The sequence below is a fragment of the Cervus elaphus genome, chromosome 2 (genome assembly GCF_910594005.1).
Source record: "Cervus elaphus chromosome 2, mCerEla1.1, whole genome shotgun sequence".
Lineage (NCBI taxonomy): Eukaryota > Metazoa > Chordata > Mammalia > Artiodactyla > Cervidae > Cervus > Cervus elaphus.
In genome coordinates this window covers 923,124-946,628 of record NC_057816.1, presented here as the reverse complement: position 1 = coordinate 946,628, position 23,505 = coordinate 923,124, and the positions used below count along the sequence as shown (strand labels likewise).

The 23,505-nt window shown below is 64.2% G+C and overlaps 1 protein-coding gene across 1 annotated transcript in view; it reads right to left on the bottom strand.

Moving 5' to 3' along the window:
- The window catches only part of MUC5B (mucin 5B, oligomeric mucus/gel-forming), a 38,155-nt gene continuing 14,650 nt past the window's right edge, over positions 1 to 23,505 (bottom strand). The window contains 29 exon segments of the mRNA XM_043877196.1: positions 1 to 798; positions 1,443 to 1,551; positions 1,701 to 1,746; positions 1,989 to 2,111; positions 2,228 to 2,314; positions 2,668 to 2,784; positions 3,155 to 3,192; positions 3,275 to 3,379; positions 3,746 to 3,926; positions 4,184 to 4,215; positions 4,460 to 4,560; positions 4,787 to 4,856; positions 4,927 to 5,108; positions 5,201 to 5,429; positions 5,658 to 5,844; positions 6,202 to 6,449; positions 7,217 to 7,388; positions 7,658 to 7,839; positions 7,950 to 8,323; positions 8,325 to 8,409; positions 8,412 to 8,542; positions 8,544 to 8,667; positions 8,670 to 15,563; positions 15,861 to 21,704; positions 21,934 to 22,131; positions 22,206 to 22,249; positions 22,421 to 22,568; positions 22,757 to 22,885; positions 23,179 to 23,335. Of these exon segments, the coding sequence (XP_043733131.1) occupies positions 576 to 798; positions 1,443 to 1,551; positions 1,701 to 1,746; positions 1,989 to 2,111; positions 2,228 to 2,314; positions 2,668 to 2,784; positions 3,155 to 3,192; positions 3,275 to 3,379; positions 3,746 to 3,926; positions 4,184 to 4,215; positions 4,460 to 4,560; positions 4,787 to 4,856; positions 4,927 to 5,108; positions 5,201 to 5,429; positions 5,658 to 5,844; positions 6,202 to 6,449; positions 7,217 to 7,388; positions 7,658 to 7,839; positions 7,950 to 8,323; positions 8,325 to 8,409; positions 8,412 to 8,542; positions 8,544 to 8,667; positions 8,670 to 15,563; positions 15,861 to 21,704; positions 21,934 to 22,131; positions 22,206 to 22,249; positions 22,421 to 22,568; positions 22,757 to 22,885; positions 23,179 to 23,335 (16,560 nt within the window). The 3' untranslated portion in view covers positions 1 to 575.

The window sequence follows — 23,505 nt, the reverse complement described above, 5'->3', positions numbered from 1 at the left end:
TTTATTTGCAAGACCGGGGCTGCGTGAACACAGAGGGTGCTGTGGGGACCAACCCCTCCCTGGCCCGCCCCTTGGCCCTCGTAGCCTCAGATCAGGGTCCAGACACCGGCAGGCACCCAGCCTGCCTGACGCAGCTCCCTGGAGGCAGCCGGCCTTGCCTAGCCCGGCCTCAGTCTGTGGTTCGCTGCAGGAGGTAGCCAGTGGGGGTCTGTGCCCCGGGGGCTTCGAGGGGCACAGAGGCCCTGGTGGGACCCCGAGCACAGCGGGGGGTGTGCGGTTTTCTCCACGGCGTCCTTCTGACACTGACTGGGGTCAACGCCTGGATGTGCTCGTGTTCCAGATGAGCGTCATCTGACCCTGATGGCCAGGGAGGTGGCCAAACAGGTGCGAGGGGCTCTGAGGGCAGACCCCCGCCCGGGGTCCTCCTCAAGCCAACCCCCACTGCGCTGTCACCCTGCAGGGCCCAGGCTTCACCGGGCAAGTGCAAAGAGGGCGGGGGCAGTGGTACCATGGAAGGTGTACGTGGGCGCCCGTGGTTTCCACGGTGGTGGGGGTGTCTGGGGGCGCGCAGAACGTCAGACAGTGGTGGACCCCAAGAACGGGAAGGTGGATGCGCTATCCTCAAGAACCTGGGGCAAGGACGCACAGGCCGGGACGCAGCTGCACTCGTCCACGTGGGTGTAGGTGTGCTGGAAGGCCGTCCCGTCGGGGCACTGCATGGTCACCACCTCCTGGTGGGTCCTGGTCTCCTGGCAGCAGGTGCAGCGGCACTGCCCGGCCTGTGCCTCCATGGAGTACCTGCAGACGCACGGCCCTCAGGACCTCCCCACCTACCCGGACTGCCCGCTCCTGGTCTCTCGGGGGTCCGGAGACAGTGACCAGTTCCCTGAGCGCTCAGGGCTGCTCGTACTGGCCTGGACAGCGCTCTGGGCCGCTGAGAACCCCCGCCTTCCCCAGTCAGGCCCCTCTCTTTCCCAAACCAGCTCCTCAAACTTGCCAACCATGGCAGACCCCTCCTCTGGGAACCTGCCCTGGGCCATCCAGCCAGGTCTGGACCCTTCCTCCTGCCTTTTCTGCCTGGGCTCACAGCTGGCCGTGGCCTGGTTTCTGCGGGGTGGACTCTGCCAGCAGCTCTGCCCTGACAGTCCAGCTCAGGGAAGGCACTGATTCTGCCCAGCCCCGAACGCGGGCAGACCTTCCAGTGGTCGCCCTGGTGCTCTGACCCCCGTGGCCCCGCTCAGCTGTCCCAGGCCTGGCTCTGGGGGACGGGGAGGCTCAGGAATTGTGCAGGCCTGCTGGACGGCCCTTCCCTCTTCCCTGTCGCAAGCTGGGCCCTCCGGCCTCAGCCCCAGCGCAGGGTGTCCCTCCAAGGACAGGGTCAAGTGGGGCACCGGGTGGTGACCGCGTTTCTGGGGCGGGGGTGGAGGGCACGGGCGGCTCACCGGGACACTTCCGGGCAAGAGCCCTCGCAGAAAGAGACCCTGACGGCGGCCTGGGTGACGCAGCCCCGGTGTCGAAGGACCGTCATGTTGGCGTGGACCTGGCAGGTGTCTGCGCAGAGGAAGGGCAGTAGGGGCAGGTCTCCGAGGACCCACATAACCTCCCGCTCAGGGTGGGGTTCTAGCGGGGTCGGCAACTTCGGAGGAGTCAGTGGGCAGAGCTGAGGGCGCTGAGGGGCAGGAAGGTGAGCCTTGACTTACCCGTTTGCACACAAGAGTAGCAGCAGCCAATTTTCTTGAGGATGCCCTGTGGGGGGAGGGTGCAGAGGCGGGGCTGGAGTGGGCAGGGCTCCTTGGCTGGTGGGCGGGGCTCCTTGGAGAGTGGGCGGGGCTCTGTGGTGGTTGGTTGGGGCTGGAGTGGGCGGGGCTCCATGGTGGGTGGATGGGGCCTCTGGTGATGGACCCGGGATGGGTGGGTGTGGGCTGTGATGTGGGCGGGGCTTCTGTGCCAAGAGGCCAGCCTGGCTAGCCTGAGTCCAAGACACACACCTTGCAGGTGGACACGTCGGGGCAGACCACAGGCGTTGGGGTCAGCATAGGGGGTCCGTCCGTGGCCTGGCAGTGGTACTCCGTGCAGTTGTCCACGAGGCTGTTGACCCAGGTCTCGTTGAGCTGGAATGAAAGAGGGAGAATGGGTGGGGTCCAGGCTGGGGATTACCTGGTGGGTAGAAAGGAGCTGGCCAGGAGGGTCTCTGCAAGGCAGGGGCTGAGACTGAGTGCCCCCTTACCTGGACCAGCTGGCCATCCGGTGTGAGGCAGGTGGTCTGCACGCACTCCCCACAGCACTGCCCTGCCACCGTGGAGTACTCAAAGCCCTGGGGCAAAGGGGTGGTCACGTCCCACACCCAGCCCCCCTGCTCTCCGCCCACCCCGGGGCCCAGGGCTAGCCTCCTTGGCATCCCCTTTCCTCTGTGAAGCATGCCCCTGCCCAGCCGCAGGGTCCCCTCTTAGCCTTAGCCCTGCTCCCAGCACCTCCTCCACTTCGACCCTCCGGGAACCGATCCCAGCAGCCTACAGGTCCGCTCCCCACCCAAGGCCCCGTGCCCCACCCTCCTGCTTCACTCCCTCCTTTTGGGAAGAAAAAGCCTCTGTGAAGCCTGAGCTGGAGGCCCTCCCAGGGGCCCAGGGTCCAGTGACGGGGCTCCCCAGGGCCCCAGCCCGGCCTCACCTGGACGCAGGTGGTGTTGCAGGCCTCCTCCTCACACCATACAGTCGGGTCCTCACTGTCCATGGACAGACAGGTGCACGTGTGGCACGGAGTGACCCCTGGGAAGGTTGCACCGACCTGCAGTGGACAGGGTGAGGGGAGGTGACCCTGAGGGGACACCAGGGCCAGGCCACCTCCCTGTGCCTGTGAGACCCACAGACTGGTCTCCTTCCTCTTCACACGGGATCACAGATGTGACCCTGGCTGAGCGCAGACCAGGGCATCAGGGACCCCGGGCAGATGGGAGGTGCGGTCCTGCCCCAAAGCTCTTGCTGGGAGATCCCGAAGCTAAGCTCCTAGTGGCTCTCGAAAGCAGCTGCCTCCAAAGGGCTCAGGGCCTCGACCCACCCACTGTTGTGGTGAGAGGGGCACAGGGGTCCTCAGAGGACGTGCCGAACCCGGAGCCCACCCTCCGCCTGCCCCAACTGCCTGGCCGCAGAGCCCTTACCCCGTAGAACGTGCCATTGAAGGTGCACAGCAGAGGGCCTGGAAGGAGAAGGGATGCTGAGCGCCTGCCGGGCAGCCCCCAGCCCCAGCCCCACCCCACCCCCCCAGCCCAGAGACTCACTGCAGCTGAAGGTGGGGCAACAGTCATCCTCCACCTGGGTGCGGACCAGCTTCTCTCCCAGCCCACACGCAGGTGGGCTCTGGGGGCACGTGCTTGCATTGCAGACTGCGGGAGAGTCAGGGGGCTGCCTGGGTTGCCCCTGCCCCTCCTCCCACTACTGTGGTTCCCAGGGTAACATCGTCCCATGCTGGACCAGAGAGGTCCTTTCCACAGGAGTTGATGGCTCTCTGTGGCCCTTCTGGGCCACACTTTGTCACCTCCCCAGTCTTCTCCAAGACCCTGCCTGGTACCAGGGACACCAGAGGCCACCAGCTTCATTTTTAGGTGGAAAAGTGAAGGACCGAGAGGCCCCCCACCTCGGGATCCAGCCTCAGCCCAGCCACAGGACCCCGAGGCACTCCTGTCCTGCCGGCCAGATGGCCTGTGCCAGGCACTGGGCCACCCACCCGCCCACTGGGGTGCAGGTCTCACCACACAGAGTCTCCACGCAGCATGGTTTGTCCACCAGAGGCCTGCTCACGGCCATGAAGCCGGCTCGGCCGCATTCCTGCGGCTGGTCTGGGGCCGGGCACTCCACGGGTGTGCACTGCACTGACACGGTGCCCTTGTCACACACACAGTCCTGGCAGTTGCTGACCCACCACTCTCCAGGCTGCAACAGACCAGGTCAGGGTCCCCCAGGGCTCCTGGGTGGTGCCCTGGCCTCTGGGGTCACGTCCAGCAGCAGGTTGGGCCCCGGCCTCCCTGTCCCAGGAGCAGCCGTGAGGCTGATGTGGCTCACACCTGTGTGTGCCACACCCGCACCCACCCTGCCGCCCGACCCCGGGCAGACCCGGGGCCCTGGGAGGGGGACACCCGCCCTCCTCCCGCTCAAGCAAGGAGTCGGGCCGCTGAGGGCAGAGCACTTACGAATTTGGGAAGCCCGTCTGGTCCCACACAGGCTGCGAGGCAAGAATGGGGAGAAAGGGGTCAGTGGGAGCGCTGGGGCCCAGCCGGCCTGGCCACCCCTTCCCCAGTGGAGGCCTTGTCTTCCTGCTTGGGTAGAAGCCCCTGGAGAGCTCGAGGGGGGTCACTTAGGAGGGGGCTCAGGAAGGCTCCAGGCCACGCTGTGCCGCTGGCAGGACTGCCCACCCTGGGGTCCCTCCCACTCTCCAGGGCTGGGCGGGCCCAGCGCGGGGTGCTTACGGCACTCAGGCACACAGATGTCCCTGTGGGAGTTGAAGAGGATGTGGCCGTCGGGACAGAAGCAGCCCTCTGCCAGCTCCACACTCAGCGGGCTCTGGCTCCTGCAAGGCGACAAAGGCAGATTGAGGGGGAGGACAGTGGGCACGGTGCAGGCCTGGGGTCAACCCCGGGTCCGGGGTGGGAGGTCGGGTGGGGGAAGGGCACCCCCAAGATCTGGAGCTGGGGTCCTGGAGCCTCGTGGGTCTCCTCCTGCTCCCCACCAGGTCCTCCGGGCCGGCCTGGGAGGCCCGCTGTCCCCGCTGCTCTCTCCCTGTCAGCTGGGCTCACCTGGAGTCGCAGGACTCCGGCTGCACGGGGCCACACGACTTGTACACCTTGGTGGGCGGGCAGGCGAGGTCTGGGGGCACACAGACAGGTGTCAAGCGGGCCGAGGAGGCCAGGGCCCCCGGCGGCCATGCCCAACTCACCGCACAGCCCGTGGGTGGCGTTGCGCCAGTCGGGGCAGACGCCCCGGGAGCGGCAGAGCTCTGCGTAGGCCTCCAGGCTCTGGCAGAGCACTGCACGGCCGCGGCCGGGCCAGCAGCTGTCACTGACACAGGCGTTGAAGTACGGGCCAGGTGGGATGAGGCTGTGGCACCCGGCGAAGACCCTGCAGGCAGGGCCCATCAGAGGCTGGAGCAGAGGCCCCTCAGGGTGATGGCACCTCCCACCAACACCGCCCAGCCCAGGCGGAGGACTCACGGGCTCAGCAACAGCTCGCAGAGGGGCTCTGGGGGGCACGATGGCTGGATGGCAGGCGTGCTGGTTCCCGGCAAGAGGGGGCTGGTGGTTGTGGGCAGGCCAGTGGGCACCCCACAGCCCTCCCCGCTGCTCTCAGAGACCAGCCAGGACCGGGCCATGTCCTGGCAGGTGCGGGCCATGGTGCCGTCAGGCCGGCGACATTCGTCCCTGCGGTTGTTGGTGCAGGTGCCTGGGGAGGGTGGGGTTTGAGGGGGGGACATACACTGGACCATCCTCGCCTTCTCCCTTCATCCCGCAACCTTCCCAGCAAGTGCTCAGCTATCAAACAGGGCTTCCCGCCGGGGCAGGTGCGGGGGCCTGGTGTGTGTGTGGGGGCCCCCCAGGAGCAGGCGGTGCACCCACAGCGGTGGTGCCAGCCCCTCGCCACCCCCGCAGGCATCCTGCAGTTCCCGCTCACCGCACTGGCCCTCGGTGTTGTGATTGAAGCGGCTGTACGAGAGCCGGGCCTGGAAGACCCGCCCGTTGAAGGTGATGCTGACACCGACGGAGGGAATATCAACACGCATTCCGGTGGCCCCGGTCAGGGTCACGGTCACGCCGTTCTTGCTGAAGCTCTGCCTCACCCGCGTTTGGTTCAACAGGATCTGGGGGCATGACCGGGGAACCCGTGATGGAGGCCGCGCCTGCCTTTGGGGCTTTCCTCCCAGTGCTGGGCCCCCCTCCTTGGTACCCACGCCCCGAAGAGCAGATGCCCGCCTCGGGCCGGAGTCAGGGTCAGTGTGTTTGGGTCCTGGGTGCTCTTGGCCTCAGGCACCCCTCATGCCCCTTCCCTGCCCTCTCTGGAGTCATCACGCCCGGGACCCCAGGTCCCAGTGTGCCCTCTGCCTTCCCCGAGGCCCCCAGGAGCTGCTCTCTGAGGGGAGGGGGACGTGATCTCTGTGCACCAGTGCCCCCCCAACCAGGTCAGGACCGGCCAGTGCCGCTCTGCCGCCCGCGCTCACCAGGCTTTCCTCCTGCCCACCGGCGCCGGTGGCGGTGGAGAGGACGATGTCCATGGGCTGGTAGTGGATGCTCAGAGCGCGGGGGCAGTGGGCAGCGGCCTCACAGAAGCGGTTGTGCAGCAAGATGCGGAGGTTGCCGTAGCGCGGCTGGATCTCGCGCACGAGGACGTAGGTGCAGTTGTCCAGGAAGGAGTAGGAGGTGCCGTCGAAGGTCTCGTAGTGGGTGCCCCCCCAGCCACTGCAGACGCCTGCAGGCGTGGACAGGCCTTACCCAGTGCCGCCAGGAGCTACCACCTTGGGGGTCGCTCAGCCCCAGGGGCCTCCGTCCCTCCTTCAGGACACGAGTGGACCCGGTTGGATGGGGAGGCCCCCCAGACGTGTCCACTCAGAGCCTGTGAGCGTGACCTCCTTTTGGGGGAAGGAGGGTCTCTGCAGCTGTGATTAAGTGAAGGCTTGTGGGGGGAGTCATCCTGGATGACCGGGAAGCCCTCAATCCAATGACAAGGGTCCTTCTAAGAGACAGGGAAGAAGCTGCGTGATGACTGGGTGGAGATGGGGCCACAGCCCAGGTGCGCCCGGGGCCCCGAGTCTGGAGGGCCAGGCAGTACCCCCCACCTTTAAAGCTTTGGGGACAGCACGGTCCCTCTGACTCCTTGATCTCAGACTTCTGGCCTCCAGGACCACAAGAGAATCAACTCCTGCTGTTTTAAGATGCCTGGCTGGGGGGGTCATTTGTTTCGGCCACCCCAGGACCCTCAGGACTGTAAGACCCCCCACCTCCTCCCACGTGCCATTCTGCCGTGAAAGCTGCTCAGGACCCTTAGGATGCGACCCCCTCGGAGCTCCTCACCTTCACCCCTACTCTCCCTGCTCTTAGAAACCCCTGGGTTCCCTTCAAACTGTCAAGCCTGATGGGGATGGGCCCAGGAGCCCCAGGCCTAGGGCATGGGGGGTGTGTGCACGTCTCAAGTTCCACCAGCCTTCCCCCCACCCGGAACCAAGGGCGGGCACTCACACTTGCACTCGTAGCGGTAGTCACAAGGATGGCTCTGATTCTGCACCTTCACGGGCAGGTGCCCATTCACACAGGTGATGCTGTTCATCGGCCGGGGTCCCAGCAGGATGATACGGTTGTCACCTTCACAACGGGCCACCGTGCAGTCCTCCAGGAACCAGGACTCATTCACCTGTGAGAGACAGCGCAGCACTCACGGGGTGGGCTGGCAGGACCCCTTCTCACTGCCCCCACCTCAGCCTCCGGAACCCTCCCCTCTGGCCTGGGGCAGAGCAGCTGCTGCCTCCTGGCTGGACTCGGACCCCGCGTGCTTTCCTCCAGCCAGAGCAACCCGTGGAGTGGCCACTGAGGGCTGGGGGTGTGCCATCAACCTTAATGGGTGCCTCAGGCCCCGTGCACACAGAAAGGCCTGGCAGGTCATGGTGGAGGCAGGAGGCACACCTTTCGAGGAGGGATTGTGCGATCACAGCCAACAACTGGGGTGGTTGAGGGCACAGAGGCTGAGGTTCCTGGGGGTGAGGAGGTAGGGCAGGTGCCCTGGAAGCGGTCAAGGTCACAGTTCTGGTTGCAGATGGCTAAGAAGGGGCAGCCTGCCCCATCTGTCTTGTTGTAGACAATGTCCCCTACAAGGTCAGAGACAACAGGTCAGCCAATGTTGGGCAAAAGGGTATGATACAATCAAGGTAACCAAACCAGGGAGGAGGTCTGCAGGAGGGGGTGCCACTTCACGTACCTGGTAGGAAGAACTTCCCAAAGGCGTGACAAAGGCAGGGTGTGGTTGGCCCAGACGAGGTCGGGGGGACAATGGAGGGCATCAGGCTGCCAGAGGTCTCTGAGGACCAGGCTGGGGTAGTGGGTGGAGACCCAGGAGTAGTCGATAAGGGGGAGGTCAGCGGGTGAACTGTGGGTGAGATACTGGACAAGCCTGGCTTGGTGGTCATGGGTGAGGACCCTGGGAAGGCAGAGGGACTAGGGATGGACACCCTCTCGGTGGTCCCTATGGAGGAGGGAGCTGTCACACTGGTGGGGGTGGAGGTCCTCCTGCTGGTCGCTGTGAAGAAGGGAGCTGTCACACTCGTGGGTGTGGAGACCCTTTCCGAGGTTGCTGTGGAGGAGGGTCCTGTCACACTGGTGGGAGTGGAGGTCCTCTCAGTGATCCCCGTGAAGAAGGGAGCTGTCACACTGGTGGGGGTTGAGACCCTCTCAGTGGTCGCTGTGGAGGAGGGTCCTGTCACACTGGTGGGGGTGGAGACCCTTTCTGAGGTTGCTGTGGAGGAGGGTCCTGCCCCACTCGTGGGGGTGGAGACCCTCTCTGTGGTCCCTGTGGAGGGAGCTGTCACACTGGTGAGGGTGGAGGTCCTCTCAGTGGTCGCTTTGGAGGGGGGTCCTGTCACACTGGTGGGGGTGGAGGTCCTCTCAGTGATCCCCGTGAAGAAGGGAGCTGTCACACTGGTGGGGGTGGAGGTCCTCTCAGTGGTCGCTTTGGAGGGGGGTCCTGTCACACTCGTGGGGGTGGAGGTCCTCTCAGTGGTCCCCGTGGAGAAGGGAGCTGTCACACTGGTGGGGGTGGAGATCCCCTCAATGGTCGCTGTGGAGGAGGGTCCTGTCACACTCGTGGGCGTGGAGACCCTTTCTGAGGTTGCTTTGGAGGAGGGTCCTGTCACACTGGTGGGAGTGGAGGTCCTCTCAGTGGTCACTGTGGAGGAGGGTCCTGTCACATTCGTGGGGGTGGAGGTCCTCTCAGTGGTCCCCGTGGAGAAGGGAGCTGTCACACTGGTGGGGGTGGAGGTCCCCTCAATGGTAGCTTTGGAGGAAGGTCCTGTCACACTGGTGGGGGTGGAGATTCTCTTGGTGGTCACTGTGGAGGAAGGTCCTGTCACACTGGTGGGGGTGGAGGTCCTCTCTGTGGTCACTATGGAGGAAGGTCCTGTCACACTGGTGGGGGTGGAGATTCTCTTGGTGGTCACTGTGGAGGAAGGTCCTGTCACACTGGTGAGGGTGGAGACTGTCTTGGTGGTCCCTGTGGAGGAAGGTCCTGTCACTGTGGTGGGCGTGGTTACCCTTTCTGAGGTCGCTGTGGAGGAGGGTCCTGTCACACTGGTGGGAGTGGAGGTCCTCTCAGTGGTCGCTGTGGAGGAGGGTCCTGTCACACTGGTGGGGGTGGAGACCCTCTTGGTGGTCACTGTGGAGGAAGGTCCTGTCACTGTGGTGGGCGTGGAGACCCTTTCTAAGGTCGCTGAGGAGGAGGGTCCTGTCACACTGGTGGGGGTGGAGGTCCTCTCGGTGATCACTGTGGAGGAGGGTCCTGTCACACTGGTGGGGGTGGAGGTCCTCTCTGTGGTCACTATGGGGGAAGGTCCTGTCACACTGGTGGGGGTGGAGACTCTCTTGGTGGTCACTGTGGAGGAAGGTCCTGTCACACTGGTGGGGGTGGAGACTCTCTTGGTGGTCACTGTGGAGGAAGGTCCTGTCACTGTGGTGGGCGTGGAGACCCTTTCTGAGGTCACTGTGGAGGAGGGTCCTGTCACACTGGTGGGAGTGGAGGTCCTCTCAGTGGTCGCTGTGGAGGAGGGTCCTGTCACACTCGTGGGGGTGGAAGTCCTCTCAGTGGTCCCCGTGGAGAAGGGAGCTGTCACACTGGTGGGGGTGGAGGTCCTCTCAGTGGTCACTGTGGAGGAGGGTCCTGTCACACTGGTGGGGGTGGAGGTCCTCTCAGTGGTCGCTGTGGAGGAGGGTCCTGTCACACTGGACGGGGTGGAGACTGTCGCAGTGGTTACTGTGGAGGATGGAGTTGTCACACCGGTGGGGGTGGAGGTTCTCTGTGTGGTTGCTGTGGAGGAAGGTCCTGTCACACTGGTGGGGGTGGAGACCCTCTTGGTGGTCACTGTGGAGGAAGGTCCTGTCACTGTGGTGGGCATGGAGACCCTTTCTAAGGTCGCTGAGGAGGAGGGTCCTGTCACACTGGTGGGGGTGGAGGTCCTCTCGGTGATCACTGTGGAGGAGGGTCCTGTCACACTGGTGGGGGTGGAGGTCCTCTCTGTGGTCACTGTGGAGGAGGGTCCTGTCACACTGATAGGGGTGGAGGTCCTCTCTGTGGTCGCTGTGGAGGAGGGTCCTGTCACACTGGTGGGGGTGGAGGTCCTCTCTGTGGTCACTGTGGAGGAGGGTCCTGTCACACTGATAGGGGTGGAGGTCCTCTTGGTGGTCACTGTGGAGGAGGGTCCTGTCACACTGGTGGGGGTGGAGGTCCTCTCTGTGGTCACTGTGGAGGAGGGTCCTGTCACACTGATAGGGGTGGAGGTCCTCTCTGTGGTCGCTGTGGAGGAGGGTCCTGTCACACTGGTGGGGGTGGAGGTCCTCTCTGTGGTCACTGTGGAGGAGGGTCCTGTCACACTGATAGGGGTGGAGGTCCTCTTGGTGGTCACTGTGGAGGAGGGTCCTGTCACACTGGTGGGGGTGGAGGTCCTCTCAGTGGTCACTGTGGAGAAGGGAGCTGTCACACTGGTGGGGGTGGAGGTCCTCTCGGTGGTCACTGTGGAGGAGGGTCCTGTCACACTGGTGGGGATGGAGACTCTCTTGGTGGTCGCTGTGGAGGAAGGTCCTGTCACACTGGTGGGGGTGGAGACTCTCTTGGTGGTCACTGTGGAGGAAGGTCCTGTCACTGTGGTGGGTGTGGAGACCCTTTCTGAGGTCACTGTGGAGGAGGGTCCTGTCACTGTGGTGGGCGTGGAGACCCTTTCTGAGGTCACTGTGGAGGAGGGTCCTGTCACACTGGTGGGGATGGAGACTCTCTTGGTGGTCGCTGTGGAGGAAGGTCCTGTCACACTGGTGGGGGTGGAGACTCTCTTGGTGGTCACTGTGGAGGAAGGTCTTGTCACTGTGGTGGGCGTGGAGACCCTTTCTGAGGTCGCTGAGGAGGAGGGTCCTGTCACACTCGTGGGGGTGGAGGTCCTCTCTATGGTCGCTGTGGAGGAGTGTCCTGTCACACTGGTGGGGGTGGAGACTCTCTTGGTGGTCACTGTGGAGGAAGGTCCTGTCACTGTGGTGGGCGTGGAGACCCTTTCTGAGGTCGCTGTGGAGGAGGGTCCTGTCACACTGGTGGGGGTGGAGGTCCTCTTTGTGGTTGCTCTGGAGGAGAGTCCTGTCACACTGGACGGGGTGGAGACCGTCGCAGTGGTTACTGTGGAGGACAGAGTTGTCACACTGGTGGGGGTGGAGGTCCTCTCTGTGGTCGCTGTGGAGGAGGGTCCTGTCACACTGGTGGGGGTGGAGGTCCTCTTAGTGGTTGCTGTGGAGGAGGGTCCTGTCACTGTGGTGGGCGTGGAGACCCTTTCTGAGGTCACTGTGGAGGAAGGTCCTGTCACACTGGTGGGGGTGGAGGTCCTCTCAGTGGTCACTGTGGAGGAGGGTCCTGTCACACTGGTGGGGGTGGAGGTCCTCTCAGTGGTTGCTGTGGAGGAGGGTCCTGTCACACTAGTTGGGGTGGAGGTCCTCTTGGTGGTTGCTGTAGAGGAGGGTCCTGTCACTGTGGTGGGCGTGGAGACCCTTTCTGAGGTCGCTGTGGAGGAGGGTCCTGTCACACTGGTGGGGGTGGAGGTCCTCTTGGTGGTCACTGTGGAGGAGGGTCCTGTCACTGTGGTGGGCGTGGAGACCCTTTCTGAGGTCGCTGTGGAGGAGGGTCCTGTCACACTGGTGGGGGTGGAGGTCCTCTCGGTGGTCGCTGTGGAGGAGGGTCCTGTCACACTGGTGGGGGTGGAGGTCCTCTCGGTGGTCGCTGTGGAGGAGGGTCCTGTCACACTGGTGGGGGTGGAGATCCTCTCAGTGGTCCCCGTGGAGAAGGGTCCTGTCACACTGGTAGGGGTGGAGGTCCTCTCAGTGGTCGCTGTGGAGGAGGGTCCTGTCACACTGGTGGGGGTGGAGGTCCTCTCGGTGGTCGCTGTGGAGGAGGGTCCTGTCACACTGGTGGGGGTGGAGGTCCTCTCGGTGGTCACTGTGGAGGAGGGTCCTGTCACTGTGGTGGGCATGGAGACCCTTTCTGAGGTCGCTGTGGAGGAGAGTCCTGTCACACTGGTGGGGGTGGAGGTGGTGATGGCCGTGCTGGGGCAGTGGCTCTTGTCACAGCAGAGCAAGCGGATCTGGTAGTTGAAGCACATCTGTCCACTCTGGTCCTGGTTCCGGCACACCAGGCCCACCTCTAGCTGGCACTCTACCACCTGGCCCAGGTCCTGCAGGGGCATGTTGGGCAGCTCCTCAGCCCGACACTCCAGCCTCAGAGGCTGCTCGCAGATAGTCCCACCGGCCGCCCGGATGTTAGCATAGGTCTCAAAGTCACCCCCATTAGCCCCTGGCATTGGGTAGCTCTGGTCCATCCAGTCTGTCCAGGCACACTGACGCTCACAGGCTGTGGACTCAGTCCCTGGGGGTGTGGGGACCAAGGTGGTCCCAGAGGTGTGGGTCTTTGGGGAGGACAAAGTGGCCACAGAGCTGGTGGTGGTGGTGGTGGTGGGGCCCAGGGAGGTGCCCAGTGAGGAGGTGCTGGGCTCAGGCCCCGGAGGGGATAGGGAGGTTCTGGTGCTCACCCCTGTGCTGGAAGTAGCCTGGCCTGTGCTGAGTGTGGTGACTGGGGGTCTGGTCGTGGTCTCAGAGGGCCTGATGGGAAGCTTTGTGACTTGTGTAGTGCCCTTGGAGGTTGTGGGTGGCAGGAAGTGGGTGTGGGTGGTGGCCCGAGTGGTGGGCATCACTGGGCTGGGGGGCAGGTTGATCACAGAGGTGGACTCAAGAATGTGGGAAGTCACCAGAGTGACTGTGGAGGGGGCACCAGTCAAAGTTGGCTTGGGGGTCATGGGCAGGACCATGGAGGAAGAGATTTGGGGCCAGGTCGTCATGGAGGTCGAGGTCCATGGCCCCATTCCTGTGGAGCTGCTAGGGGGCAGGGAAGTGGACTGGAGGCCTGGGGTGGCTGTGGTGGGGCAGTGTCGGACATCATCACAGCAGTAGACACGGATGTTGTAGTTGAAACACATGGTGAATGGGCCCTTCTGGTCCTCGTTCCTACACACCAACCCTGTCTCCAGGCTGCAGCTGAGCACCTGCCCAATCTGGTCGATGCTGACCTCAGGGTAGTTCTCTGCCCGACATTCAATCTTCTCTGGCTGCTGGCACATTTTGCCACCCGCAGCCCGGATATTGTCATAGGTCTCTATGTCTCCACCCATGACCCCCGAGGTGGGGAAGTCCACATCAAACCACTCAGTCCACTGGCACTTGGGTTGACAGCTGGTCATGCCCTGGCTGGTGGAGGCCCCAGTGGTGGCCATAGTCGGGGCTGGGGTGCTGGTCTTGGGGATCTGGGTGGGCAGCATGCTGGTGGGAGGGGTGCCTGTTGTGCTCAGGGATGTTTCTGTCAGCGGCCGAGCTGTGGAGGTTTGAGTCGTTGTCAACACTGAGGTGGGCCCCTGTGAAGGTTTTTGAGTCGGGAGGACTGACGTGGCTGTCCCCGGGGTGGTGGACCCTGTGGATCCTGGAGGAGATGTTGGGGGTGTGCCTGTGTGGCCTGGACTCGAGTATGTCACTCGGGTCGTGAGTCCTCTGGAAAGGGTAGGCACTGGTGTGGCACTGCTGGCAGGGGACCTGGTAACCCCTGTGCTCCCCACCTGTGTTCTGGTCTGTGTGGTTGTTGGCACAGCAGTGGAGGTGGTACTGGAGGCCGTAGAGGCAGTGGGAGCTGTGCCGGTGTAGATGGTGGCTATAGGGATGGTGGCTGTGGAGGCAGTCGCTGTGGGCACTGTAGGAGTGGTGGCAGTGGTGGCAGTCCCAGTGGTGGCCGTGGGCACCGTCGCAGTGGTGGCAGTCCCAGTGGTGGCCGTGGGCACTGTTGCAGTGGCAGCAGTCGCAGTGGTAACTGTAGGTACTGTAGGAGTGGTGGCTATCACGGTGGTGGCTGTGGGCAATCTAGCAGTGGTGGAAGTGGCAGTGGTGGAAGTCTCAGAGGTGACCGTGGGCACTGTAGCAGTGGTGGCCGTGGGTACTGTTGCAGTGGTGGCAGTCACAGTGGTGGCCGTGGGCACTGTCGCAGTGGTGGCAGTCACAGTGGTGGCCGTGGGCACTGTCGCAGTGGTGGCAGTCACAGTGGTGGCCGTGGGCACTGTTGCAGTGGTGGCCGTGACTATGGAGGGGGTGGCTGTTGGCACTGTAGCAGTGGTGGCAGTCACAGTGGTGGCCGTGGGCACCGTCGCCGTGGTGGCAGTGACTATGGAGGGGGTGGCTGTTGGCACTGTAGCAGTGGTGGCAGTCACAGTGGTGGCCGTGGGCACCGTCGCAGTGGTGGCCGTGGCAGCAGTGGCTGTGGAGGGGGAGGCCGTGGCCGTGGGGGACGTGGTGGACGTGGGCACCCTGCAGTGGCTGTACCTACAGCACAGCACACGCATTCTGTAGTTGTAGCACATCTTGAACAGGCCCAGTTGCTCGTCGTTCCTGCAGACCAGGCCGAAGCGGACGTCGCAGTGCACTCGCTGGCCCACCTCCTCCGGTTTCTGGCCAGGGTAGTTCTCAGCCTCACACTCTATATCTTGGGGCTGCTCGCACACAGCCCCGCCCACGCCCCTGATCTTCTCGTAGGTCTCGAAGTCGCCCCCAGCCTCCTCGTACTTTGGGTAGTCCACGTCGAACCATTCTGTCCACTGGCACTTACGTTCACAGATGGTCGTGCCCTGGCTGGTGGAGGCCCCTGTGGTGGCCGTAGTCAGGGCTGGGGTGCCGGTCTTGGGGAGCTGGGTGGGAAGCATGCTGGTGGGAGGGGTGCCTGTTGTGCTCAGGGATGTTTCTGTCGGCAGCCGAGCTGTGGAGGTTTGAGTCGTTGTCAACACCGAGGTGGGCTCCTGTGAGGGTTTTTGAGTCGGGAGGACCGACGTGGCTGTCCCCGGGGTGGTGGACCCTGTGGATCCTGGAGGAGATGTTGGGGGTGTGCCTGTGTGGCCTGGACTCGAGTATGTCACTCGGGTCGTGAGTCCCGTGGAAAAGGCAGGCACTGGTGTGGCACTGCTGGCAGGGGACCCGGTAACCCCTGTGCTGCCCATCTGTGTTCTGGTCTGTGTGGTTGTTGGCACAGCAGTGGAGGTGGTGCTGGAGGCCGTAGAGGCAGTGGGAGCTGTGCCAGTGTAGATGGCGGCAGTGGGCACTGTAGCAGTGATGGCAGCGGCAGTGGGGGCTGCGGTTTTAGAGGTGCTGGCCGTGGGCACTGTCGCTGTGGTGGCAGTGGAGGTGGCCGCTGTAGAGATGCTGGCTGTCGAGGTGATCCCAGTGGCTGTGGGCACTCTAGCAGTGGTGGCAGTGGCTATGGAGGGGGTGGCTGTGGGCACTGTCGCAGTGGTGGCAGCGGCAGTGGGGGCTGCGGTTTTAGAGGTGCTGGCCGTGGGCACTGTAGCTGTGGTGGCAGTGGAGGTGGCCGCTGTAGAGATGCTGGCTGTCGAGGTGATGCCAGTGGCTGTGGGCACTCTAGCAGTGGTGGCAGTGGCTATGGAGGGGGTGGCTGTGGGCACTGTCGCAGTGGTGGCAGTGGAGGTGGCCACTGTAGAGATGCTGGCTGTCGAGGTGATGCCAGTGGCTGTGGGCACTGTAGCAGTGGTGGCAGTGGCTATGGAGGTGCTGGCCGTGGGCACTGTCGCAGTGGTGGCCGTGACTATGGAGGGGGTGGCTGTTGGCACTGTAGCAGTGGTGGCAGTCACAGTGGTGGCCGTGGGCACCGTCGCCGTGGTGGCAGTGACTATGGAGGTGCTGGCTGTGGGCACTGTCGCCGTGGTGGCAGTCACAGTGGTGGCTGTGGGCACCGTCGCCGTGGTGGCCGTGACTATGGAGGTGCTGGCCGTGGGCACCGTCGCCGTGGTGGCAGTGACTATGGAGGGGGTGGCTGTTGGCACTGTAGCAGTGGTGGCAGTCACAGTGGTGGCCGTGGGCACTGTTGCAGTGGTGGCCGTGACTATGGAGGGGGTGGCTGTTGGCACTGTAGCAGTGGTGGCAGTCACAGTGGTGGCCGTGGGCACCGTCGCCGTGGTGGCAGTGACTATGGAGGGGGTGGCTGTTGGCACTGTAGCAGTGGTGGCAGTCACAGTGGTGGCCGTGGGCACTGTTGCAGTGGTGGCCGTGACTATGGAGGGGGTGGCTGTTGGCACTGTAGCAGTGGTGGCAGTCACAGTGGTGGCCGTGGGCACCGTCGCCGTGGTGGCCGTGACTATGGAGGGGGTGGCTGTTGGCACTGTAGCAGTGGTGGCAGTCACAGTGGTGGCCGTGGGCACCGTCGCCGTGGTGGCAGTGACTATGGAGGTGCTGGCTGTGGGCACTGTCGCCGTGGTGGCAGTCACAGTGGTGGCCGTGGGCACCGTCGCCGTGGTGGCAGTGACTATGGAGGTGCTGGCCGTGGGCACTGTTGCAGTGGTGGCCGTGACTATGGAGGGGGTGGCTGTTGGCACTGTAGCAGTGGTGGCAGTCACAGTGGTGGCCGTGGGCACTGTCGCCGTGGTGGCAGTGACTATGGAGGGGGTGGCTGTTGGCACTGTCGCCGTGGTGGCAGTCACAGTGGTGGCCGTGGGCACCGTCGCAGTGGTGGCCGTGGCAGCAGTGGCTGTGGAGGGGGAGGCCGTGGCCGTGGGGGACGTGGTGGACGTGGGCACCCTGCAGTGGCTGTACCTACAGCACAGCACACGCATTCTGTAGTTGTAGCACATCTTGAACAGGCCCAGTTGCTCGTCGTTCCTGCAGACCAGGCCGAAGCGGACGTCGCAGTGCACTCGCTGGCCCACCTCCTCCGGTTTCTGGCCAGGGTAGTTCTCAGCCTCACACTCTATATCTTGGGGCTGCTCGCACACAGCCCCGCCCACACCCCTGATCTTCTCGTAGGTCTCGAAGTCGCCCCCAGCCTCCTCGTACTTTGGGTAGTCCACGTCGAACCATTCTGTCCACTGGCACTTGCGTTCACAGATGGTCGTGCCCTGGCTGGTGGAGGCCCCTGTGGTGGCCGTAGTCAGGGCTGGGGTGCCGGTCTTGGGGAGCTGGGTGGGAAGCATGCTGGTGGGAGGGGTGCCTGTTGTGCTCAGGGATGTTTCTGTCGGCAGCCGAGCTGTGGAGGTTTGAGTCGTTGTCAACACCGAGGTGGGCTCCTGTGAGGGTTTTTGAGTCGGGAGGACCGACGTGGCTGTCCCCGGGGTGGTGGACCCTGTGGATCCTGGAGGAGATGTTGGGGGTGTGCCTGTGTGGCCTGGACTCGAGTATGTCACTCGGGTCGTGAGTCCCGTGGAAAAGGCAGGCACTGGTGTGGCACTGCTGGCAGGGGACCCGGTAACCCCTGTGCTGCCCATCTGTGTTCTGGTCTGTGTGGTTGTTGGCACAGCAGTGGAGGTGGTGCTGGAGGCCGTAGAGGCAGTGGGCACTGTAGCAGTGATGGCAGAGGCAGTGGGGGCTGTGGTTTTAGAGGTGCTGGCCGTGGGCACTATAGCTGTGGTGGCAGTGGAGGTGGCCGCTGTAGAGATGGTGGCTGTCGAGGTGATGCTAGTGGCCATGGGCACTGTGGCAGTGGTGGCAGTCCCAGTGGTGGCCATGGGCACTGTCGCAGTGGCAACAGTCGCAGTGGTGGCCGTGAGCACTGTCCCAGTGGTGGCACTCACAGTGGTGGCTGTGGGCACTGTCGCAGTGGTGGCAGTGGCTATGGAGGGGGTGGCCGTGGGCACTGTTGCAGTCGCAGTGGTGGCCGTGGGCACTGTCGCAGTGGTGGCCGTGACTGTGGATGGCGTGGCCGTGGGCACTGTCGCAGTGGTGGCAGTGACTATGGAGGTGCTGGCCGTGGGCACTGTCACAGTGGTGGCAGTGGAGGTGGCCACTGTAGAGATGGTGGCTGTCGAGGTGATGCCAGTGGCTGTGGGCACTGTAGCAGTGGTGGCTGTGGCTATGGAGGGGGTGGCCATGGGCACTGTCGCAGTTGCAGTTGTGGCTGTGGGCACTGTCGCAGTGGTGGCAGTCACAGTGGTGGCCGTGGGCACTGTGGGAGTGGTGGCCGTGGGCACTGTGGGAGTGGTGGCCATGGGCAATGTGGGAGTGGTGGCCGTGGCTATGGAGGGGGTGGCCGTGGGCACTGTCGCAGTGGTGGCAGTGACTATGGAGGTGCTGGCCGTGGGCACTGTCGCAGTGGTGGCCGTGACTATGGAGGGGGTGGCTGTTGGCACTGTAGCAGTGGTGGCAGTCACAGTGGTGGCCGTGGGCACTGTGGGAGTGGTGGCCATGGGCAATGTGGGAGTGGTGGCCGTGGCTATGGAGGTGCTGGCCGTGGGCACTGTTGCAGTGGTGGCCGTGACTATGGAGGGGGTGGCTGTTGGCACTGTAGCAGTGGTGGCAGTCACAGTGGTGGCCGTGGGCACTGTCGCAGTGGTGGCAGTGACTATGGAGGGGGTGGCTGTTGGCACTGTAGCAGTGGTGGCAGTCACAGTGGTGGCCGTGGGCACTGTCGCAGTGGTGGCCGTGGCAGCAGTGGCTGTGGAGGGGGAGGCCGTGGCCGTGGGGGACGTGGTGGACGTGGGCACCCTGCAGTGGCTGTACCTACAGCACAGCACACGCATTCTGTAGTTGTAGCACATCTTGAACAGGCCCAGTTGCTCGTCGTTCCTGCAGACCAGGCCGAAGCGGACGTCGCAGTGCACTCGCTGGCCCACCTCCTCCGGTTTCTGGCCAGGGTAGTTCTCAGCCTCACACTCTATATCTTGGGGCTGCTCGCACACAGCCCCGCCCACGCCCCTGATCTTCTCGTAGGTCTCGAAGTCGCCCCCAGCCTCCTCGTACTTTGGGTAGTCCACGTCGAACCACTCTGTCCACTGGCACTTACGTTCACAGATGGTCGTGCCCTGGCTGGTGGAGGCCCCTGTGGTGGCCGTAGTCAGGGCTGGGGTGCCGGTCTTGGGGAGCTGGGTGGGAAGCATGCTGGTGGGAGGGGTGCCTGTTGTGCTCAGGGATGTTTCTGTCGGCAGCCGAGCTGTGGAGGTTTGAGTCGTTGTCAACACCGAGGTGGGCTCCTGTGAGGGTTTTTGAGTCGGGAGGACCGACGTGGCTGTCCCCGGGGTGGTGGACCCTGTGGATCTTGGAGGAGATGGGGGTGTGCCTGTGTGGCCTGGACTCGAGTATGTCACTCGGGTCGTGAGTCCCGTGGAAAAGGCAGGCACTGGTGTGGCACTGCTGGCAGGGGACCCGGTAACCCCTGTGCTGCCCATCTGTGTTCTGGTCTGTGTGGTTGTTGGCACAGCAGTGGAGGTGGTGCTGGAGGCCGTAGAGGCAGTGGGCACTGTAGCAGTGATGGCAGAGGCAGTGGGGGCTGTGGTTTTAGAGGTGCTGGCCGTGGGCACTGTAGCTGTGGTGGCAGTGGAGGTGGCCGCTGTAGAGATGGTGGCTGTCGAGGTGATGCTAGTGGCCATGGGCACTGTGGCAGTGGTGGCAGTCCCAGTGGTGGCCATGGGCACTGTCGAAGTGGCAACAGTCGCAGTGGTGGCCGTGAGCACTGTCCCAGTGGTGGCACTCACAGTGGTGGCTGTGGGCACTGTTGCAGTGGTGGCCGTGGCTATGGAGGGGGTGGCCGTGGGCACTGTTGCAGTCGCGGGGGTGGCCGTGGGCACTGTTGCAGTCGCAGTGGTGGCCGTGGGCACTGTCGCAGTGGTGGCCGTGACTGTGGATGGCGTGGCCGTGGGCACTGTCGCAGTGGTGGCAGTGACTATGGAGGTGCTGGCCGTGGGCACTGTCACAGTGGTGGCAGTGGAGGTGGCCACTGTAGAGATGGTGGCTGTCGAGGTGATGCCAGTGGCTGTGGGCACTGTAGCAGTGGTGGCTGTGGCTATGGAGGGGGTGGCCATGGGCACTGTCGCAGTTGCAGTTGTGGCTGTGGGCACTGTCACAGTGGTGGCAGTCACAGTGGTGGCCGTGGGCACTGTGGGAGTGGTGGCCGTGGGCACTGTGGGAGTGGTGGCCGTGGGCACTGTGGGAGTGGTGGCCATGGGCAATGTGGGAGTGGTGGCCGTGGCTATGGAGGGGGTGGCTGTTGGCACTGTAGCAGTGGTGGCAGTGACTATGGAGGTGCTGGCCGTGGGCACTGTCGCAGTGGTGGCCGTGACTATGGAGGGGGTGGCTGTTGGCACTGTAGCAGTGGTGGCAGTCACAGTGGTGGCCGTGGGCACTGTCGCAGTGGTGGCCGTGACTATGGAGGGGGTGGCTGTTGGCACTGTAGCAGTGGTGGCAGTCACAGTGGTGGCCGTGGGCACCGTCGCCGTGGTGGCAGTCACAGTGGTGGCCGTGGGCACTGTGGGAGTGGTGGCCATGGGCAATGTGGGAGTGGTGGCCGTGGCTATGGAGGGGGTGGCCGTGGGCACTGTCGCAGTGGTGGCAGTGACTATGGAGGTGCTGGCCGTGGGCACTGTTGCAGTGGTGGCCGTGACTATGGAGGGGGTGGCTGTTGGCACTGTAGCAGTGGTGGCAGTCACAGTGGTGGCCGTGGGCACTGTCGCAGTGGTGGCAGTGACTATGGAGGTGCTGGCTGTGGGCACTGTCGCCGTGGTGGCAGTCACAGTGGTGGCCGTGGGCACCGTCGCAGTGGTGGCCGTGGCAGCAGTGGCTGTGGAGGGGGAGGCCGTGGCCGTGGGGGACGTGGTGGACGTGGGCACCCTGCAGTGGCTGTACCTACAGCACAGCACACGCATTCTGTAGTTGTAGCACATCTTGAACAGGCCCAGTTGCTCGTCGTTCCTGCAGACCAGGCCGAAGCGGACGTCGCAGTGCACTCGCTGGCCCACCTCCTCCGGTTTCTGGCCAGGGTAGTTCTCAGCCTCACACTCTATATCTTGGGGCTGCTCGCACACAGCCCCGCCCACGCCCCTGATCTTCTCGTAGGTCTCGAAGTCGCCCCCAGCCTCCTCGTACTTCGGGTAGTCCACGTCGAACCACTCTGTCCAGCGACAGTGAGGATCACAGGTGGTGGTGGCTGGGAACGCAGAGCTGCTGCCCTCTGGGGTCGTGGTTGTGGTAAGCTTGGTGGATGGGGTCTGCGAGGTGGGCACTGCCGTGGTTGGGTGGGTGGTTCCTAGAGCAGACGTGGTCTGGGTGGAGGTGGCCGATGTCTGGGAGGATGGAGGCTGGCTGGTGCCACAGGGCACATAGTCACAGCAGAGGACCCTCAGCTCATAGTTGAGACAGAGTGGGGGGCTCTGCTCGCTGTTGAGGCAAGTCAACCCCTTGCCCCGGCTACACTCCACCTTCTGGCCCAGCTTCTCCAGGGGCATGCCTGGGAAGAGCTGCGCCTGGCACTCAATGTCTGCGGGGGCCAGGCAGATCTGGTAGCCCCTCTGCCTCAGGTTCTCGAATGTTTCAAAGTCTCCCCCACTCATGTCTGGCTCTGGATGGCCTCCATCATACCAGTCGGACCAGTGGCAGACCTTCCACACACACACAGTGGACAGGGTGGGGACCAAGCCTGTGGGCAGAGGGCAGGGGTCCCCGTCAGTCCCCTCTGCATCCTCGCCAGCCACGCCCAGAGGAGGGGTGACTCGTGTCCCCTGCCCCAGGATTGGCCCCGAACCATCCTTTGCACCCAGGACAGTTGCACCAGGCACTTCCTGGGCCCTCCCTCAGCACCCAGACCACTGTCAGGGTCCAGGGCCCCGGGGACAAGGCAGGACCAGAGGTGTGCCCTCCAGGCTCACCCGTGGTGGAGGGCGGAGCTGCCGTGCTGGTGAAGGTGAAGGGTGTTGTAGTTGGGGTTCCAGGGCACTCCAAGGCCCTCCGGACAATGGTTCCATTGTCTCTGCAGATGGCAATCAGGCAGGCGCCCAGCCCGTCGGTTGTGTTGTAGATGACGTCCCCGTAGGCATAGGTCCTGCCCTCATAGGTGCACGTACAGGCTAAAGACGGACAAGTACAGGGCTCAGTCTGAGGCCCCTGCTCCTCGGCCCCAAACCAACCGGGCCCCCCTTACCTTCGGGGCTGTGCATGCACTGGAGGCCGCTGGAGGTGCAGTCACTGGGGGAGGGAGGGAGGAGAGCTAAGAGCCAGCAGGGCACAAGCCTCGTGTGCCCCCCAGCCCCGCCCTGCCCCCACGCCCGCCCCGTGCCCACCCAGGCCCCGCCCCACACCTGCCCTGGCCCCCCACTCCGCCCGCCCAGGCCCCGCCCTGCGCCCGCCCTGGCTCACCAGCTCTGACAGTTCTCCGTGGTGGGAACCCTCTTGCCAACATCATAGTAGTTCCCGTCTTCGTCGTAGCAGCCACTGCACTGGGCCACGCATTTCATCTGGTCCTCGTTGAAGAACGGCTTGCTGGACGGGCACTTCGGGTAGCAGCCTGGGGCGGGTGCAGGGCAGGGAGAAGACTCACGTCTCAGGCCCGGCAGTGTGAGCTGTCACTGCACCGCCGTCTCTGCCTCTCATGTCCCAGGGGCAGACAAGGGGCGGCAGGAACCCCACACCCCCTTGCCTGTGCGCTGTCCTGGGGTGACGAGGTGTGGCCTCCCCATAGAAGCCTGTCCTCACCTTCCAGGCCTGGCAGGTCCATCAGGCAAAGCCCACTGGGGTTCCGGCAGGTTTTCAGACAGGGGGCCCCACAGGGCTGGTAATGCCACTCGCACTCCCCATGCGGGTTGTAGTAGTCGCAGAAAAGAGCTGAGCGAGGGGGAGAGAGGCTGTGGGTGCCTGCTGGGCTCACCCCCTCCCAGAACAGAGGGGTCTCAGGCTGCACCCCCTGAGTTCCAGTCTTATTTCTCAGCCCTGCCCTCAGAAATGTCCCCCAGGGAGCCTTCCCATTTGGGGGTGATGTGTCTGTCTGGTTTTTACACACAAGAGCATGTGCACACGCGTGTAGTACATGCATGTCCTTGTGTGTGCACACATGCCCGCCAGGCCCCCGCGCGGCTGCAGCTGCACCTCCTCCCACCACCAGGGACAGCCCAACTCACGGCAGACGTCCGGGGTCCGCCAGGACACGCACACACCCGCTTCGTGGCAGGCCTGGGCGTAGGCAGCCACAGCCGTGCAGAAGCACTCGCAGTCGCCCCCTGAGTCACAGGCACAGGCATCGCTCACACAGGCTTCGTAGTACCTGGTGGAATCGACCTGGGGCGGGGCGGGGGCTGCTCAGCGAGAAGTGCCAACCTCCAGCCCCTGGACGGCCGGCTGCCCGTGTGCAAGCCCCCATCTGCCATCTGGGTGCCCGCCTCGGGTCTCCTGTTGCCTCTCTGGCCTCACCCCGCCACCCTTCCCTTGCCTCTGCTCGGCACCTCATT